Raw genomic sequence first — 17,996 nt, forward strand, 5'->3', positions numbered from 1 at the left:
GATAGGCGGTAGCAATCCAATTATCCGTGTCAAGAAAACAAGTCCGTAAGCAAGAGAAAATGAAAGAGGATAGCGTGAACTTCGTGAATAAGGGGGTGAGAAAAAGGGGAGAGGCGAAGGACAGATCAAGCTGTGACAGCAGAAAACAAGAGTGAAACGAAACGAAAACGCGGAGCAAGATTTTGACCGACGCAAGTGGCGGTCTGACAGACATCTCGCTCTTTCGCCTGGGCTAAGCCCAAGACCCACCAGCCCACCAGCCCTTCTCCGCACCTCTCACCTTCCACTCTGCGACAGACTTGGTACTCGCGACATACATCCTCCCACCAGTCGAATCGAAGCAAATACCAGCGAGATCAAGGTCATCTTCGTAGATGATCTCGATATCATCTTTGCAATTCCTCCCCCCCTCGTCTTCGATCTCTTCGTTCTCCCTCATCTCTTCCTCAACCTCGTCGACTTCGTTCATCTCGAGATCGCTGTCTTCGTCCCCGTCAACGTCCATCCTGGAAGAAACGTGACCTGTTGTGGCAGCCACAGAAGATCGAAGGGAAGTGGTGGAACGAGGCGTACCCGCTCTCGAAGGTGATTCGCGAGGAGTCAGAGGCCAACCGATCTGGTAAGCCGAGAAGGGCACGGACGAGGGACCTGGGGACGGTGCGCGAGAAGGGCCTCGCGATGAAAGACAATCTGACTCGTCACCATGTGGGGTAATCCTCCTGGAATACCTAGGCCTGCGGTGACGCCTTGGTCGAACTCGATACTCGAAATCGGCGTGTGCTGATCCTGTATTCCGGTCATCGTCATCATCATCATCGTCGTCCTCATACCGACTGCGGCGATCCTCGTCGTCGCCGTCATCTTCTCTCATCGCATCTGCTCTCAGCGAAGAGGACGACTGCCTCGACGCGATCCCATGCATGCGCAACAACGCATGTACTTCGCTCTCCACATCCCGATCTCCAAGCGGCGGAATGACAACAATATCATCCTCATCATACCCATCCGCCTCCATCTCCTCTTCCCGTTCACGATCACGATCATCCCGGTCCCTCCCCCTTACTCTCAATCTCTCACGTTCTCGCTCCGCTTCCTGGCTTCTATCGCCCGAGACACCAGACGTGGCAGTCTGGGTGGGATCAGATGGCCGTCTTGCACCCACCCCATGCAACGTCCTCCACGTTGAATCGCCGATGGATGCGGGTGGTGAATATGATGATTGGATGCGGAAAGTGTCGCCAAGTGCTTGGACTAGGGCTGGAGTGCGGGGAGGAGTATTAGAGGATGATCCCTGACTTTGGGGGAGAGGAGGTGAGGAGACGACAAGCCGTGGAGATCCGGGGACCGGTGAGTGTGCAGATGGCGATGCATCGGAGGATGAGGGAGAGAGGAAGGAGAGCAGTGCGTTGGAGAATCGGGGATTTGTTGGGAGTCTTCGAAGTGGATAGGGAACAGAGCTGGGCGGGTGTAGGAATCGCGAGGCTCTGTGTGGGGGTGTGCCATTGGGAACAGAAGTAGATGCAGTTAGGCGGGATTTGTGGCAAGCGGCTGGAATCTGGATGATGTCGTGTGTCTCGAATGTCCGTGCATCCACGAGATGGACTTGCGAAGTGTGCTCTGTGAAGGCCATTATTTCCGACCCGTACGCCCCTCCAAACTTTACATTCCTCACGCTCCAGCCAGGAGCACGAGATCTCCCTCTAGTCCAGGCCCAAGGGTCATCCGATAACCACCCGGATGCATTGCCGTTACCAGCCATGCCGGTCGATAGTCCTCGCGATCTGTCCGTCTGAAAGACCTTCATCGGCTTTGAGCTTCGAACGTCCCATATCGCCACTATTCCTTCTTGAGATGCCACCACGAATTTCATTCCGTCGGCTGAGAAGGCGGTAGAGAAGGAGGCTGCGAGTGAGGGCGGTGGCAGAGCATACGGTGGATAGTCTGGAGGGGGGAGAGAGAGGGTGTTGATATGTGAGAAGGATATGCGAGCGCCGCCCGTAATGGAGTGCAGGTAAACTTGGTTGGAGTCGCCTACAGACAGCAAGGTTCTTCCATCAGGGGATATGGATGCTAAAGGGGCGTCAGAATGGACACAGTACGAGAGCAAAAGGACACACAATGGTTAATGGGGACATCGAGCTTCAGGGATCCGACCTCTTTCAGAACCTGACCAGTCTTCCGCGCCCTCTTCAAACTTTGGGATCGAATGGGAACATCGTAGAAGCGAATTGTAAAGTCGTTGTTGCTGACTCCGACTCGAGGCTCCACGCTGCTTTCATTTGAGCTGGTCAAACTTAGCGAGGTCAACAAAACAGAGTTGTTTATTGAGCCTGCTAGTCTCTCGTTGATGCTCCAAAGTGTCTTTCGTTTAGTCGGTGAGGGCGTGTGGTAGGAAATGTGGATGTCCGCTTCTTGTCCGCCTGCCGCTATCAGCACATCGTCGGTTCCAACGGGTAGAGAAGTGAGCGAATTCGGGATGAAGTCGAGTTCAGCGACTGTTCGAGGAACCTATAGCGAGCGCACATCGTTAAAGCCTCGAGAGCGCTGTGAAGTGAAACCCGAGACGTACGGAATGCGGTGCATTGATGTTCTGCTCGACGATTGCCTCCCTTTGCACGTAATTGACTACACCTGGTTCCTTCGGACATATAAGCAAATCTCGAAGCTGCCTGTTTCCCGAAAAGGAGGGGATAATACATAATGAGGGGCGATCCAGAGTACCAGGGTCAGGGACTTACACATGACCAATCATGACCTCGGCTGGGGCGATTGCGGTCGGTGACGTCGATGCCAACAAAGAAAGGTCTCTCGCCATCGTTGCAGACGACGAGCAAGGAGGTTTTGACGATGGAGGAAGAGGAGATGGTGGTTCGGGGTCAAGATGTAAATGTCTCTCACCCAAATGCTGGGCAAGCTTGAGCAATGGCGTCGGCTCATGTGACACAAAGTCCGTCCGGCATGTCCGAAAACGTTTTCGACCTCTATCATCGGATAATCTCCAGCTTCTCCAATTCTTTGACTTCTGCTGTCTTCTTTATAAAGACATCGAAGACAACGTTTTCCGGTGCTACAACACTTCAGTCGGTGAAATAGAAACCAGGACAGGGAGGTTATCAACTGGAGGAGGGGAGGCCAATGTGACAGCAATCGTCACTAAAGTCAACAGAGAAACGCGCACCAATCCATCCATTATGCCCCAAGTCAATTTCAGAGCACGCTCTGAAGCGAGGCGAAGCAGGAACAGGTAATAAATCAGGAAGGAAAGTCAAAAATTGAGAAATCGAGCAGGTGTGCGACCTGGCCCATTCAGTCGGAGACTGGATTGAGTGATGAATCAAAGCGTGCCGAACTCCCTGCCGACGATGGATTTAGCCGCCCGAGGGCGCTCATTGAGGCCTCGGCGACTTCGATTCGAAATCAACCGAAATTTGCAGACTTCAACTGAAGAGAACGTGCGCGAGGTAGTGAGATGGGATCGTTCAAATGTATGTACAGTTATGGATTAAAAGTTATAAAGACGGAAGACATGATATGTGAGTTATAATGATAGTAGTTATGCGGTGGGAGGTGGTTGGAGATTATATGATGAAGCAAAGGAAAACGTGAAAATCGTAAATGATACATGGCAGGGATGACAACAATTCGTAACATTGAAAGATACAAGAAATAATTGCGAAGAAAAGCATTCTTCGGGCAGTGGCAACGTCAAGCGCATAACGCCATTAGTAGTGGCACTGGGGCTTCTTGAAGTGGTCCTCGTCGTCGAACTGGAACATGCCATCCTCGACGGTCTGTCCTCCCTCCATCTTGGCTTTAAAGTCGCCCTTCTTGATGCAGCTGGCGCACTTGGTGTCGACCTTGGTGACCTTCCTCGGGACGATATCGGGCTTCTTTCTGCAAACACGAAGAGTGGTAAGCAATTGAGATCAAGACAGAAAAGGTGAAGTCAGACGTACCCATTGCACCTTCGCTGCTCACACCAGTGGTCAGCCCGATGAAGGCGGCTGCGCTGGCAGGCGGAAGATTCACAATCGATCTGTACAAGGAGTTAGTCGAGGTTGCTCTGAAGAGCAGAGAGGGATGAACAATTTACACGTTCGTCGTCCAACGGCGTCGTTGTGGTAAAACGATGGCCGCACTTGTGCTGGACCATGTTGACCTCGAAATGGCACATAGATAAAGAGGATGTTAGGTTGGTAGTTGGATGTGGGTTGAGGGCGATGGAGGACGGTTGGGAGTTGGGTAGCTGGATCTGGACGGATCTTGCACTGGCGAGGATGGATGCTGGACGAAGGCAAGCTGGGAGGGACTTGCTCGTCAGACGACAGACCTTTATGTAAAAGAAATCAAGTTTTTCATCTTTACAATGGGCTCAACTGTGTGTCGCAGACGCGACTGACGCCAAGGCTATCTGCGCCCACCCTCCATTATCCAAACTTGTCCTTCAATGGGACGCTAAGCGAGGGACCGAATGGGCCACGCGGGCGCGGTCCGAGAACATAGGGAAAGTTTTGCGGATGTGACCAACGTGACCTTCTGGAAGGTCGATCCAACCTGGACCCACAACGAAAAACTCGGAGATTGCCTTAAACACGTTTCGCTCTGCATTCCTCTGCGCTCATGATCGGATGCATCGATGGCAATAGAAAATAATCTATTTTTATCTCCTGGAATTCCTTCTGCTCAGACGCCCGGATATCATCCCAGAATAGATGGTCAAATTTTCCAGAGACTGTACTATGTAGCCAGTGCGCCTCGTGGCTTTGGCGACGTTCGAAGGCCATGATTGGTTATTTTTGCTCCGCCCGAATTTTAGACTTGGCAGAGTCCCTTTTTCCGCACCTATCCCTGTGTCCAAAAAGTCGAAGGCATTGTCAAACGGGGAAGTACTCGTCCAACGGACCAATGGCACCAATTTCGTTGGCCTGATCGCGTTTGGAAATTGGATCAGTGGATCCTCGATCGCGATGTCGGTCACGCTTGGCACCATCTGCGACAAGGAGAGTCCATTAAATTCATTCACTTTAGTATCGAGTATAGACGAAAGTTGGCCAGCGGGTACGTCCTTCAAGCAGCTACCCCTAGCCCAGATGCTGCGCTCGTAGAGTCAGAATGGGCCAAGTTATTCGGGCTTCACCCTGTCTACAGGGCCCGCCGCCCCTATTGCACGCTCCAGTTCCATCCAATTCACACAAGCGAACACTTGCATAAACTCTTCATCAGAAAATACAGATTGAATCGGTGCTGAAGGGGAGCGTGTGTGCCGTGAACGAGCTCGTGACATTGGCCAATCATGTCACTGGATTTCGGTCTAGACTGGTTTCCCATGCCACTCATTGTCCAGTCGCAGTTCCGTCCGAATGTCAACACCGAGGGTCAACTATCCCCCTAACAGCCCTTTCTTCTCGGAGTGAACAGTCCGCCGTTGTCACTGTGTCGTATAGCTGGAGTAAATAGGCCCGACCCTGCCCACATGGCGGGATTTCCAAAAAGATTTTGGATCAGAGGATGTGAGGTCGATCTCACACTTTGTCTCCCTGCGTACGACGAGAGTCCTTGAAATCTGCTGTGTATTATGACATTCCAGTTAGAAAGGTGGTTGAAAGATACATCAAGTATGAGGCTTCTCATATGCAAAAATGCAGAGTTGGAAAAACACAGGGGATGCAGTCATTGCGGTTTGTTGCCGTGATCGCGGTGCAAGGACAATGGGCCTCACCCAACTGCGCACTTGTCCCTTCACATGGGTTGCGGGTTTGAAAACAATCTAACTGGGGCGCCCACAAACCAGATAAAATGGAAAGTGACTATGGAATGTCCGTCGGAGAAACGACTCGCTTAGACTTTGCCCGAAAGTCCTTCCAACCACAGTGTGACCCACAGAAAGGTGTGTTCATTATCCATTTTGGGAGTTTGCTCCGGGCGCGAGCTGGTTCGCGGTCACGGACTCCGGTACACGGAAAACGCGACTCTCTTTCTGTCCATTGTCCAACTAGTTAGGATAGTCGCTTTAGCTGAGTCATAGGCCTTCTCCCAAAACCTATATATTAGTGGCCTCCAGCGAAGGCTTTCTTTCCCATCTTTGCGACTTTCACAACCCATCCAATACCTCTGAACCCCAAGCCTCATCCAAGTCCTATAACTCTCCCTATTACTCTTCATCGCCGTCGTCTATAATGTGCCAATACAGTGAAGACTTCTTCAAGTATTCTGCCTGTGGCCACATCGTTACTACTGGCCGCCAAGTTGCCCTGGACGAGCGAGTAAGTCCTATTTCCTTCCTAGCTTTTTTCGACTTGGTCTCATAATCCGACTTTAGTACGATTGCGGCTCGAGCATGTGCTACTACAGTATTCGCCACAAAGAGTTGGCCCCTCACTCCTGCGTTGCCAGGAACTGCAATCGGTACGTGCTTTCGCCCTCGTCGTTGCTTGAGTTGTTGGCTAAAATTCTTCTCTGGATTATAGAAAGAGTGTCGCCAATGTTCCAAACAACCTCAAGGCCCGCGAAGGGTTCTGCCCTGCGTGCATCAAGAAGAATACCCAGAAGGGCGCTGACACCGTCCCCGCCGACGGAATGTTCTCCATGGACTGTTAGTCCATCGCATTTCTTGTGCCTCAAAGAGTCACCATTTGTTGAATGTTCTTGTCTACTGTCTTTCTATCTTGTAATACCCCGCATTGTGATCTTGTCGCCACCATCATACTCATGCTCGTATCCACATCTGTAAAATTACTCTATAATCCATCTTGTATCTGTCTGCACAAGCAATGCTACCGCTTTTCCAATGACTGGGTGTTTCCTACTTCAATTTGAATACGAGTGAGTATGCTCCATAAATTACCATTCCCACCTCGGACTCTGCGACTTTGAAGGTTAGCGGACTTCATCTGAGTGCTTCATGATTGGTACTTTTGCAGTCGATCAGTTTGTAACACCATGATACTTGGGCAACTGACTGGAATTTATTTCACTCGATCGACGTCGAGTACTGTGCTATTCACCTTCGTCAGAATTAGCCTGAGTCGACTACTCTGCCGATCCAACGACAACGCCTTGGGTTCCAAACAATGTCAAATAAGCGCAACAGTTCGGACTCCAGTTTGCTCCCGTCAGTAAAAATCGTCTTTGTACGCTTTGTCCTGGGGCCCCTTTCATTCCACATCCAACCACCACGAGGTGATAGAAGATCTTCGAAAATCTTGAAATGGCAATTCGACAACGCCGTGCACAAAGAAAGGCCACAGTGTCACTGAAAGAGACCCAGCGCTTTGACTATAGGCGCGCGCCGGCGCGCGAGGCTTGGACAGCGCTGAGAACCATGGGTATTGTCCAAGCCGATTCAACTGTGTCAACACTTTGACCTCAAAAGCTATAAATTGGGGGGATGGGGCATTCGAAACTTCAGAACAGCATTGCCCTCGATAACTCCCCAGCTACCTACTACCCTCTTCTCGAGCAACTTTCCAACCCATTTTTTCTGCAACGATGCCCAAGATCTCCCAGCAACAGCAGCAACAGAATGAAGAGCGCATTCCCCGCCCTGCTAACGCGTTCATGATCTTCCGTCGACACCTCTGGTACGCGGTCACGATGGACCGGTCCTCTATGCCCGAAGCTAGCCTCTGCCCCGATGACATGGCCACCTGGAACCAATCCAGGGTCTGCAGGCTCTCCGGCGAACTGTGGAGATCGCTCACACCTGCACGCCGAGACTTCTTCTACCGTCTCGCGAACAAAATCGAAGCGGAACACAAGTTGAAGTATCCCAACTACAAGTACACCCCTCGCCGCAAGCAGCCCAAGGCACATCAGTCTCGCAATGTGCCCCGTCCTGCTACCATGGAGTTCGAGCCTACTGGTCAATTCCCCTCTGTTGATAACACTGTCGCTGCGAGCTCGCAGCAAACTTTCAAGAGGTCCCCTGCTTCGGATGAGGCCTTCGTCTTGAACGGTTTCCACTCCGACTCTGGGTACTCCGCGACGAACGCTGCTGGCAGCCTCTCTGCGCACTCTTTCGCCCCAACCCCCGCTGATATGTCTCGTGGTTACACGTCCAACATGGGTTTTGTTATCCCTAGCGAGCCTTGGTGTTTCGCGCCTCAACCCTCCTATCCCCCGTCCTCATTCATTATTCCCAACCTCGAGGGTGGAAGCACCGAAGCCGCGCTGGAAGCAGGAACGCCCCCTGTCTTGAAAGCCAGCCCTGACTCTTCAAACCTTGATTATCTAAATTACACCTTCGACAACAACATCGATGATACTTGGGCGTTCCAACAAAACACCACTGTATACCCTTACGATCCCGACGTTGACGCGCTATTTGGAGATCTATCCCAGTGTGAGCCGAACCCTGACATGTTCTACCCACCTCAGGCTCAGGCTGTCAATGAGCCGAACTTGTTCTATCCACCTGTCAATGGTTCCTAGATTTGAACTACCCTTGTCGCCTACTTATGCTTCCTATTACCCTTAGCTCCCTTAATATACCTCCTCTCTATACGTGCCGCAGCTGCGCTTGCTCTTAACTTATGTTTATGAATAAAACTTCGTTCCAACGAAAAAATCTCAGTCATTCCCCATCTTAAGATACAACAGTAACAATCTAACCGCTCTGATACAAAGCGGGACCGGCAACAATATGTGGGTTCAGTTTCGACAAGTTGAACGGTGTGACATAAAGGTCGGTATCGACGATGGCGACGAACATGGTTCCATTAACAATCGGGGCAGTGTTATCACCAAAGACGCGTCCACCAGGTTGAATCGTACTGCCAGAGTTGCCTTGAATATTTTCGAGCGGTGTGTAAGTCGTGTTGAGTTGTGATATCCAGGCTACGAACTGTAAAGGAAAAAAACTCAGCATAAGGTAGGGAAAACTTTTTCATGAGGACGACGTACCTGAGGAGCACCGGCAGACGATGATGTAGTGTAGCTGTTGTTGTAGCTGACAGTCTTGCCTGGGCTCTCCCAGGTGAACTCGACAGTGCGACCGGGGAAGGAAAGAGGTTCGGAGCGGTTGTGTGTGATGGCAGGAGTTGTGTCTTCGCCAGGGACATTGTTGTCGACGTAAGGAGTGGCGTCGGGATTGTTCTGTGTAAACCGCAGCATGAGACAGGGATAAATAACACGGAAAGAGGAGACATCACATACCGTAATGGTCAAGGCAGGGAAGTTCTGCCATTCGATCCTAGGATTCTCGGCAGGACATTCAACGAGGTAAGGAGCAAGAAGGGTCCACGCCATACTCTGGGAGATCCCAGTCTCAAACCACACAGGCATCGGGAACAGCCCCTCAAACTGTCTGAATATCATCTGCTGCCTAGCCTCCGTCGTAATACTATCCAAAAGCAGCGTAGCAGCCGCCCGGGAATCCAGATGCTCCAAGAACCCATACACACCGCTCTCACCAAAGCGAGTCAGCTTTTGGCAAAAATCGACAAACTCGCGCACGGTTTGGAAGGGGTACTGGTAGCGGCACTGCTTGGCGCCCCGGCCTTGGAGCATGTTGGAGATGAGGGTGGCGTGTCCGACTTCTTGGTCGGCCATGAATTGGATGAGGAAGCGGTCTTCGGCGTTGAGACCTGCGGCTTCGAAATCCTCGACGGAGAATCGGGCAAGGCCGTAGTGGAAGAGGTCGAGCTCGATCCATTCTTGGTTGAGCGCGAGGTTCTGGACGTGTGTTCTGCAGTGAGTGTTTGGGGGTATGTTCGAAACAGTCAAGACATACGAGAGACTGGAAGTCAAAGTCACTGAAGGGGATGTATTGAGGTGTCTCGTTAAGCCCTATCCCACCTGGAGGAGTGAAGGGAGGGGGTGGCGGGGGCTTGTTCCCATCGAATTTCTTTCCGTCCCCGTCGTGCTTATTCCTGGGGTAGAGAACGGAAGGAGCAGCGGCGACGTAGGTCAGACCCAGTGCCAGAACGAGGAGCGAAGCCTTGAGCATCAGGAAGGAGGGTGGCGACGAGGGGGTGGGGTGGGCGAGGTGAGAGGAAGAAGAGGAGGGGAAGGAAGGAAGGAAAAAGTTGTAAACCGCGAAAGAAGCGTTTCAACTTGAGGGGACTAGAGACCCAGAGAACCTCGCCTTTTATACCTTTCGCCCCAACCCCTCTCTACTTAACATGAGTCGGTTCCAGGTCACAGTTCCACTTTGGAAGTCTGAGAACATGGATGGAGCGAACTGAGAACACTAACACTAAGATTGGCAACCCACAAATGACGCAGTGAGTACAAGACGTTTCGAGGGTCGAACCAAAGATAACAGGTCGTCTGCAGAGATAACAAGCCGCCAGACAATCGAGTGAACACGAGCGGTCAGAAAACACGTCACGATGGCGCTTCGCGCGCTAATTTCAGCGCGCGTCTGAGCATGAAACCGGGGACCTGAGATGAATCTACAACTATAGGGCTGACAGAAGGCGAGCGAGGGAGTTCAACAAGGGGGGAGCGCTACCAACATGGAGATTCATGGGAGAAAACCACCCGCTCAAAGTTCAAACGCACAATTGCCGCCGATGGCAAATAAAGCCAAAGCCAAGTTGAGATTGAACCTTGCCCACAAACTCCCCAATCGTCCTCCTCCTCCATTCAGATGCTAAAACAGTGTGTACTTATACTTAACCATGTGCTTCTTTACATACAGTAGAATGACGATCGGTAGCTGAGAGCGTCGACGCCCAGATCACACGCTGGTCTTCCTTTCTCCCTCTCAACGCGATACGTCCCCCTCTGTAGTACTTACTAGTGACTTCTATCGAATACTACACTGTCTCCCAGAAAATGCAAATTTCTATGTTATTAGCTCGAAAGAAAAAGCAACGAAAGTGCTCTACTACAAGTTCTTTTTACTGCTTCTCGCCTTCCTCCCTCCTTCACCCGACTCTATCCCCTCCCTACTCACCATCATGATTCAGATTATGACTGAAGGCATCCTGGTATGTATGCACTCCCCTCGCCAAGACTCCAGGTACTTATCATCTACTCATCAGCCTCCCCAGCCTTAATCACATCATCAATCTTCAACACAGCCCTAACCAGCTGAGTCGCCAACAGGTATTGCTGTCGTTTGGAAATGAGAGGGTCGTAGACGAATTGTTCTTTCATGTCTGGTTATCGGGAGTAGATGTAGGGTAAGCGACGTGTCCCATGACGCGATGGAAATGTAAGGATTGTGTAGAAGGGTTATCGGACAAGAAAATGAATATGTCGCGGTGAAATAGGAGGCGCGGTGCAGCAAGGAGCATACACAGAACGGAGCACGATGTGCCAGAGTCAAAAAGAAATGGCAGTAGAGCCCGGAACACAGAAAAAGAAACTCCAACGCACCATTATGTCCCCTCCCATTACAATCAATTCCCAACCTCGAGTTATTCTCCGTAACCTGTCGAGCCCGGACTTCAGTCAGCGTCTCAATCGGGGAAAGACCGCTGTTTTCGGCGAGGGCGAGCGGGATGGCGTCGAGGGCTTGCGAGAAGGAGCGCATGGCGTATTGTTCGATTGTGGGGATCTGTGCGAGGGGTGGGGTGTGTTAGTTAGTTTGCGGCGTTGATGGGAGGAGGTAGGAGAGGAATGGAAGCGGGGGGATGGAGGGACAGCCGATGGAAGGACAGCGGATGGCGGAAAGTGGAGGAACAGGGAGAGGAGGACAGGGAGGAATGGAACGGAACGTACCTCATCAGCAGCCTTTGCAACAGCAACTGAACAACTGATATCCGCTGATCCTCCACCATAGACAATGCGGTTATCCACGACGATGTTACGAACGGCGCAAAGTGCATCGTGCAATGCTCGCTTGGCCTCGTCGACAATCTACGAAAATACCAATTAGTCACCAAGATCCCCACTAACCAAAAGACCTACTCACCATCTTGTTGCTACCACGGACAAAGATGGTGACAGCGCGGGTGTTGGGGCACTCCTCGATGACGAGCATCTTGTCGCGGGTGGTACCAAAGGAGAGTTCCCTAACGATACCAGCCGAACCGAGCTTTTTAGCGCTGAGGTCCTCGAATCGGGGTACGATCCTTCCTTCAGTCGCAAGCGCGATCAACTACATCCTCCAGTTCAATATTCGATCTACAAATGAAATCAGAAAATACAAAAAACGCACCTCAATCTCAGGCCCACCAACCCATCTCACAGCCGGCAACTCATTCTGCATAAGCAAATGATTGGCTTCATCATCAAAGCCCCATTGGCAAATGACCAAATTCGCTCCAGTATCTTTCACCTTCTGGATCATATCCTGGAACTTTTCCTTCTCATACGTCTGCAGCCTCTTGAACTCCTCCACGCTCGTGATGTCCAACTTGTGCTTGGTCTTGGGGCGGGGAGGTTCGAAGGGGCAGGTGAGGATAGCGAGTTTGGCGTTGTGCACGACGCGGGGCATTTGCGGGTGGGACATGTCCTTGTCGATGAGGACGCCGCGGATGAGGACGGTGTCGGCCAGCGAGCCGCCGACCTTTCCGTCCACCTTGATGAGATCGAAGGGGACGTCGCGGCGTTCCATGTCTGCCACAGTGAGGACGGCGTCGACCGCGATTTGGGCGAATTGGTGGTGCTCCTTTGAGACGCTGCAATCGCAGTATGAGTGGGGATAATATCTTAAGAAAAAAGGGGAGGTAGACGAACATCTTGCTACCGAGAGAGGTCATGGCTGTTTTGATGAGGTTATCGGTGTTGTCTTTTGAGTATTCGATTTGATCAGAGATGGTGTCGAGGTGCTTGACTGCGACTGCGCAGGCTTGCTCGAAGCCATCTGCGATTCTTATTGGGTGAATACCGCGATCGAGGAGGGCTTCTGCTTGTTCCAGCAGGGCACCAGCGAGGACTGTGTACCAATTCCATTTCAGCTCACCGAGAAATCTATGACAAGTGAGAGGAGAAAAAAACATACCGACTACACCGGTTGTACCATCTCCAATCTCATCGTCCTGGCTTTTCGATAACTGGACCAAAAGCTTCGCGATCTGGTGCTCGACCTCCATCTGACCCAGAATCGTCGCACCATCGTTGGTCACAGTGATATCGCCATCCGGTGAGATTAGGATTTTGTCCAGTCCTAAAGGGTTGATTAGATTGCGTCGCCTCTCTCTTTCCTTTTGGTGTGTAGGTCGGTCGTACCTCGGGGGCCTAGCGATGTCCGGACAATGTTGGCCACGGTTTTTGCAGCAAGAATGTGTGACTAGGGACGCTTTTTGAGTCATATTTGGGGAGATTGAGCGAGTCGACGGACCTTGATTGCCTCGAGACCATGGGTTCGTGTTTTCTTGCCCTGCTCGCGCAAGATAATGAACGGACGGCCATACTATAAAAAAGGATTAGATCTATCGATTAAAAATGTATATAAAAGCATACCTCGTCTGTAGTGTAGACGGCGGAATTTGGATCGATGACTGGAGCGGACATGATAATTGCGAAGAAGAAAGAGAGGCGCGTACGCGAGATATCAAAGTGTGTGAGTTCCCGTGACGAGGCGTGATCTGGCGGCGGCGGTTAATCCCAAATCTGACGCTTCACAGCCATTTCATTTCAATCTTTCATCAGCCACACCACACCATCCTCTCTTCTTTTTTCTTCTTTTCCTCCTCTCTCTCAACTAAAAATCTGGTTAGACAATGGAAGGCGAAGTCGACGCTTGGATCGAACAGCTCAGCCAGTGCAAGCAGCTCTCAGAGGCAGATGTCAAACGACTATGTGACAAGGTGCGCACGGTCCACGAGGCAGGCGGCAGCTGGCAGGTTTCCCTGAATGTGTCGGCTACGACGAGACGAGCTCTGGGGGGATCTGGTCGCTGCCGACTGCTGTGCACATTCTAGCGACGGGGTTTGCTGACGACGATGTGGCCAGGCACGAGAAATCTTGATGGAGGAATCCAACGTTCAACCAGTGCGATGTCCGGTGACTGTCTGTGGTGATATCCACGGCCAATTCGTGCGTCTTTCTTCTACACCGTTCATCTAGTCCAGCATCGCTCATCCAGTACCGCTATCATCGACCAACGACGACGCCCAACGATGCCATGCCCACAACCCCGCTCGCTCCACCCGGTTGAACCAAAAATCAGCACGATCTCTCAGAGCTCTTCCGCATCGGCGGCAACTCGCCAGACACCAACTACCTGTTCATGGGCGACTACGTCGACCGTGGCTACTACTCTGTCGAGACGGTGACCCTCTTGGTCGCCCTCAAACTCCGGTATCGCGATCGTGTCACCATCCTGCGCGGGAACCACGAGTCCAGGCAGATCACCCAAGTCTACGGCTTCTACGATGAATGCTTGCGAAAATACGGCAATGCCAATGTTTGGAGGTTCTTCACAGACCTGTTCGATTTCCTCCCTTTGACCGCTCTCATCGACAACCAAGTCAGTTTCTCTCCTTTCGGTCCATGCATCATCAGGGTACTCCTGAATGATTGATCTATTTATTCATCACTCCCCTATCCATTCAACTCTTCTGACATCTCTGTTTTCTCCAGATATTCTGTTTGCATGGTGGCTTGTCACCGTCCATCGACACCTTGGACCACGTCCGATCCATCGACCGAGTGCAAGAAGTGCCCCACGAAGGCCCCATGTGCGACCTCCTCTGGTCCGACCCCGACGATCGCTGCGGATGGGGCATCTCACCCCGTGGCGCAGGCTACACCTTTGGCCAGGACATCTCAGAAGCCTTCAACCACAACAACGGCCTCACATTAGTCGCACGGGCCCATCAGCTCGTTATGGAAGGTCAGCGCCGATCCACTCTCCATTCCTCTGACAAGCACGATCTGACCACTCCATCACATCACACTCCTCACCTCCCCTTCTCCTCCCCCCTCGCGCTCTGACAGGTTACAGCTGGGGTCAAGATAGAAACGTAGTGACGATCTTTAGCGCGCCCAACTACTGTTATCGATGCGGTAATCAAGCTGCTATAATGGAGATAGATGAAAAGTTATCTTACAGCTTGTGCGTATTTTGTTCTCCATCTTGCGTGGTGCGCTCCATACTTAAACGTCACCTCTTTTTTTTCTTTCTCCAGCCTACAATTCGATCCTGCCCCGCGGGCCGGGGAGCCTCTCGTGTCACGCCGTGTCCCCGATTACTTCCTGGTAAGCTTTAGGATTTTCCGCTTTTATCTCTGATATGGCGAACTGATTGCTGTTAACCTTCGCAGTGATGTGTATAATATAACCTACAAGCCACTTATACCGTGTACAATCAATGATCCTCGTCCCTCCTCCGTCTCTTCTTTCGCAATGACAGTTCTCTTTTCCAACACCTCCTGGGCATACAAGTCAAGGATAGGTCTGGCTGCATCAAAATCCATCGGACAATTCCATGTTTGCGGCAATACAGTAATATATACCCCCCAACGTTACAAGTCTGTTGTCGTCTTCGTTTCGTAGAATGAACTTTGAATGCTCCTACCCGTGTCTGGTTCTTTAGCTTCCATTTCATTCGGAATCCCCAATCTTTTATCTTCTTTCTCCTATCTTCTTTCTTTCTCCTGACGGACATCCGCTTTCCCCTCTCCCGTAAAACCTAACAATTTTATCATTACCCTCACAGTCACACAAAAAGTAATGGCGCAGACTATGATGCAAAGCGTTGGAGAAGGGAAGAACTCTGAAGACTCGGCTGGCTGGGGAAATACGTACGAAGTACGAACTTGCGCGTCGGCCATTGGCCAATATCCATATGTATCACGTGTGGAGGAAGATATGTCGTCAGATGTAAGTGGTGGAGTGACGTCAAAAGTGAGGAGCGCTGAGGGGATACGGAATGGGTGGGGGACGTGCGTTCAAATAGGGCGTGCGTGGTTCTAATGTGGGTGGCTGTTGTCCGAACTATTATATAGCGAGCGTTTTTGAAACTCCTTCCCTTCTCGTCTCACACGACGACATCTTTTCATCTTCCAATCTCTTTCTTGTCCTACACATCCTTTCTTAAACTCTCTCATCCAACCTCGAACTCGAGTTCTCAGATACATAACAACTTCCTCATCGCACCAACCGCAACAGACCTCACTTCAAGAGGTTAACCTTTTCCGCCGGTACTACGACGAAGATGACCCCTATCAGTGCCTTCTCTCGAGTTGCGCTGCGCAGCGGTGGGATGATGCACCACCGCTTGACGGTGGCGCAGAGCGCGGTGTCGAGGAGCGGGGTGGTGGAGATTTCCAGGGCGACTAGTACGAGGTGAGACATTGTTCAATAACGTTGTCGTTTCTAGACTCGTAGTAGTTTCTCCTGGTTTTACTCCTCCACGTCCCACTCTCTTTTTCTTATTCTTTGATAGTCGGTTACCGTGTCGTTGTGTCGTTTTTGTGTTGAAGGGAGTGCTTACTTATTTCTCCTACCCTTGCTGCTGTTGCGGGATGGTGGTGATGGTTGCAGCAGGGTCCATGCGTATTCTACTTCTTCAAGGTACTGTCCGCGTTCCCGCGTGGAGGGGAGATTATGGTCTTCAGTGTCTCGAAGGACCCTTTTTACTTACACACGTTCCTCCCCTATCTGTGCAGCACGATGCACGATAATGATCCAGAGGTGCGTTCTCTTTCTCCCACTCCCCACCTCTCAGTGTACGCTGACTCTTGAATTTACTTTCCTTACATGAAACTTGAATAGGTCCTGGAACGCGAGAAACAACGCAACCTCTCTGGTGCGATGGGCAAGACCGCCGAGATGTTCGACTTTGCGCCTGGCTGGAACGAGACGCTCGCCAGCGCCTCCGAAGCACACATCAAGGTTCGTATCTCACTATCTAATCACAAGTAGTGTCACCTCTGACATCACCCCCCACACCCTCCTACCTTCTCACTGCTGTACCCCCTACCGCCAAACATACCCAACAGGCCGACAAATCATCCGGCAACCCCATCGATCTCCAACGCCGCACGGTCGAATTCCTCCGCGTAAACAACGACCCAGAAAACCGTGAGGCGACCACCGCATTCTATCTCAAGGATGAAGTAACAGGGCCTTTGCAAACAGCTCAAGGCCACGACGACGGTTTAAATTCTAACCAGAATGAATATAATGTTGATGGGAAGCGAGTTAGTGGTAGGAGGACGGAAAAGATTGAGAAGGAGATTGAGAGGGAGATTAGGGATGCGAGTCATATGACGGCTAGTGAACAAGATGTGCGTGGTTATTGTAGGTTTTGGGTTTCGTTGCAGAGCTGAAGCTGACTTTGTTTTGTTTTACACTTTTGCGTTGGGTGGGCGTGTTTAGGTTAAGGCTGATCGAGGAGAATTCAAGTAAGGGTGTTCTTTGGTGGGCAAGTTCGGTTGGGAGATGAGGATGGATAGTGTGCTGGAGAAAGGGTGGCGGTTCGGCTTCAAGTTGGTTAAGAAAGAGAGCTTGTTGGTCGTGCGGTCGTGCGGTGTGCGGTGGAGCAGTCAAGTATCACTTGCACGTTTGATTTTGAACCATCATGTATTTTATTCGTTCATTCAATTCGTTTCTTCATCAAAGCCAATTCAATCAATCCTATATATATTTGTATATTCGTATCCTTTCGTTTCAATCGCATATCTCAATCTACCCAACGCTTTTTTTCCCTGTGTATCCCAGTCACTACTTCGTATCCGCGACCCGTGAGCGTGAGGGGGATGCAGAGAGAAGGAGAGAGACGCATACGGAGGAGTGATGATGATGTCATCGCACCATCATCGATATCGTTGCCAAACACCCGGATTTAGTTGGCCACTTGCCTTTTTAATGTGCGAGTGGGGCATCCCGCGTTGGGGGGATCAAAGGTTCCGAGGCACTGGCTAGATCTAGAGGGGGTGGTGATGTAGGAATTGCAATTGCACTGGGTCTTTGGCGCTCTCGAGTCGGCTTGGATAATTAAGCACTCAGATTTGGACTCGTCAAGTCGCTGAAGACGGGCCAGAGCATTCGGCTAAAGTTCGATCGCTGGCCGTGAACGAATCGTAGCTCTCAGGCTCAAGTACCCCGTACTACGGTTTGGTAGAATACATAATATATTTGTATAATGTGCAGGT

The 17,996-nt window shown here is 51.2% G+C and overlaps 8 protein-coding genes across 8 annotated transcripts; 4 read left to right on the forward strand and 4 right to left on the reverse strand.

The window, feature by feature from the left end:
* Window positions 1–232: 232 nt before the first annotated feature.
* Window positions 233–2,752, reverse strand: CC1G_07852 (hypothetical protein; the record flags this gene model as incomplete). Its single annotated transcript, XM_001838609.2, has 4 exons — window positions 233–2,031; window positions 2,118–2,508; window positions 2,570–2,669; window positions 2,739–2,752. 4 exons carry the CDS (start codon window positions 2,750–2,752, stop codon window positions 233–235), a joined length of 2,304 nt encoding a protein of 767 aa, XP_001838661.2.
* Window positions 2,753–3,722: 970 nt separating this feature from the next.
* On the reverse strand, window positions 3,723–4,153 carry CC1G_07853 (hypothetical protein; the record flags this gene model as incomplete). The annotated part of the gene is made up of 3 exons (XM_001838610.1): window positions 3,723–3,894; window positions 3,957–4,036; window positions 4,094–4,153. 3 exons carry the CDS (start codon window positions 4,151–4,153, stop codon window positions 3,723–3,725), a joined length of 312 nt encoding a protein of 103 aa, XP_001838662.1.
* Window positions 4,154–6,176: 2,023 nt separating this feature from the next.
* On the forward strand, window positions 6,177–6,597 carry CC1G_07854 (hypothetical protein; the record flags this gene model as incomplete). Its single annotated transcript, XM_001838611.1, has 3 exons — window positions 6,177–6,263; window positions 6,320–6,405; window positions 6,468–6,597. The coding sequence occupies 3 exons, from the start codon at window positions 6,177–6,179 to the stop codon at window positions 6,595–6,597; spliced, it is 303 nt and encodes a 100-aa protein (XP_001838663.1).
* Window positions 6,598–7,488: 891 nt separating this feature from the next.
* On the forward strand, window positions 7,489–8,430 carry CC1G_07855 (hypothetical protein; the record flags this gene model as incomplete). Its single annotated transcript, XM_001838612.1, has 1 exon — window positions 7,489–8,430. The coding sequence occupies one exon, from the start codon at window positions 7,489–7,491 to the stop codon at window positions 8,428–8,430; it is 942 nt and encodes a 313-aa protein (XP_001838664.1).
* Window positions 8,431–8,605: 175 nt separating this feature from the next.
* CC1G_07856 (Rds1 protein) lies at window positions 8,606–9,946 on the reverse strand (the record flags this gene model as incomplete). Its single annotated transcript, XM_001838613.1, has 4 exons — window positions 8,606–8,842; window positions 8,902–9,093; window positions 9,154–9,672; window positions 9,731–9,946. 4 exons carry the CDS (start codon window positions 9,944–9,946, stop codon window positions 8,606–8,608), a joined length of 1,164 nt encoding a protein of 387 aa, XP_001838665.1.
* Window positions 9,947–10,977: 1,031 nt separating this feature from the next.
* On the reverse strand, window positions 10,978–13,407 carry CC1G_14362 (T-complex protein 1 epsilon subunit; the record flags this gene model as incomplete). Its single annotated transcript, XM_002911317.1, has 10 exons — window positions 10,978–11,105; window positions 11,326–11,506; window positions 11,671–11,808; window positions 11,864–12,049; window positions 12,110–12,572; window positions 12,631–12,829; window positions 12,896–13,060; window positions 13,123–13,183; window positions 13,235–13,306; window positions 13,357–13,407. The coding sequence occupies 10 exons, from the start codon at window positions 13,405–13,407 to the stop codon at window positions 10,978–10,980; spliced, it is 1,644 nt and encodes a 547-aa protein (XP_002911363.1).
* A 135-nt stretch (window positions 13,408–13,542) lies between these two features.
* Window positions 13,543–15,265, forward strand: CC1G_14363 (serine/threonine protein phosphatase PP2A catalytic subunit). Its single transcript, XM_002911318.1, has 7 exons — window positions 13,543–13,703; window positions 13,849–13,932; window positions 14,066–14,365; window positions 14,479–14,731; window positions 14,836–14,953; window positions 15,027–15,096; window positions 15,162–15,265. The coding sequence occupies exons 1-7, from the start codon at window positions 13,617–13,619 to the stop codon at window positions 15,162–15,164; spliced, it is 915 nt and encodes a 304-aa protein (XP_002911364.1). The 5' UTR covers window positions 13,543–13,616; the 3' UTR covers window positions 15,165–15,265.
* A 637-nt stretch (window positions 15,266–15,902) lies between these two features.
* Window positions 15,903–17,537, forward strand: CC1G_14364 (hypothetical protein). Its single transcript, XM_002911319.1, has 7 exons — window positions 15,903–16,185; window positions 16,384–16,413; window positions 16,509–16,533; window positions 16,615–16,734; window positions 16,842–16,923; window positions 16,981–17,129; window positions 17,221–17,537. The coding sequence occupies exons 1-7, from the start codon at window positions 16,055–16,057 to the stop codon at window positions 17,248–17,250; spliced, it is 567 nt and encodes a 188-aa protein (XP_002911365.1). The 5' UTR covers window positions 15,903–16,054; the 3' UTR covers window positions 17,251–17,537.
* The last annotated feature ends 459 nt before the right edge of the window (window positions 17,538–17,996 follow it).

Source organism: Coprinopsis cinerea (assembly GCF_000182895.1).
Source record: "Coprinopsis cinerea okayama7#130 chromosome 4 map unlocalized cont3.4, whole genome shotgun sequence".
Lineage (NCBI taxonomy): Eukaryota > Fungi > Basidiomycota > Agaricomycetes > Agaricales > Psathyrellaceae > Coprinopsis > Coprinopsis cinerea.

Coding starts and splice junctions, on each gene's coding strand:
- CC1G_14364 (XM_002911319.1), top strand. CDS start 16,055: ATGACCCCTATCAGTGCCTTCTCTCGAGTTGCGCTGCGCAGCGGTGGG. Junction 16,186..16,383: donor TCCAGGGCGACTAGTACGAG/GTGAGACATTGT, acceptor TGATGGTTGCAG/CAGGGTCCATGCGTATTCTA. Junction 16,924..16,980: donor AAACAACGACCCAGAAAACC/GTGAGGCGACCA, acceptor CTTTGCAAACAG/CTCAAGGCCACGACGACGGT.
- CC1G_14363 (XM_002911318.1), top strand. CDS start 13,617: ATGGAAGGCGAAGTCGACGCTTGGATCGAACAGCTCAGCCAGTGCAAG. Junction 13,704..13,848: donor TCAAACGACTATGTGACAAG/GTGCGCACGGTC, acceptor CGATGTGGCCAG/GCACGAGAAATCTTGATGGA. Junction 14,732..14,835: donor CCATCAGCTCGTTATGGAAG/GTCAGCGCCGAT, acceptor GCGCTCTGACAG/GTTACAGCTGGGGTCAAGAT.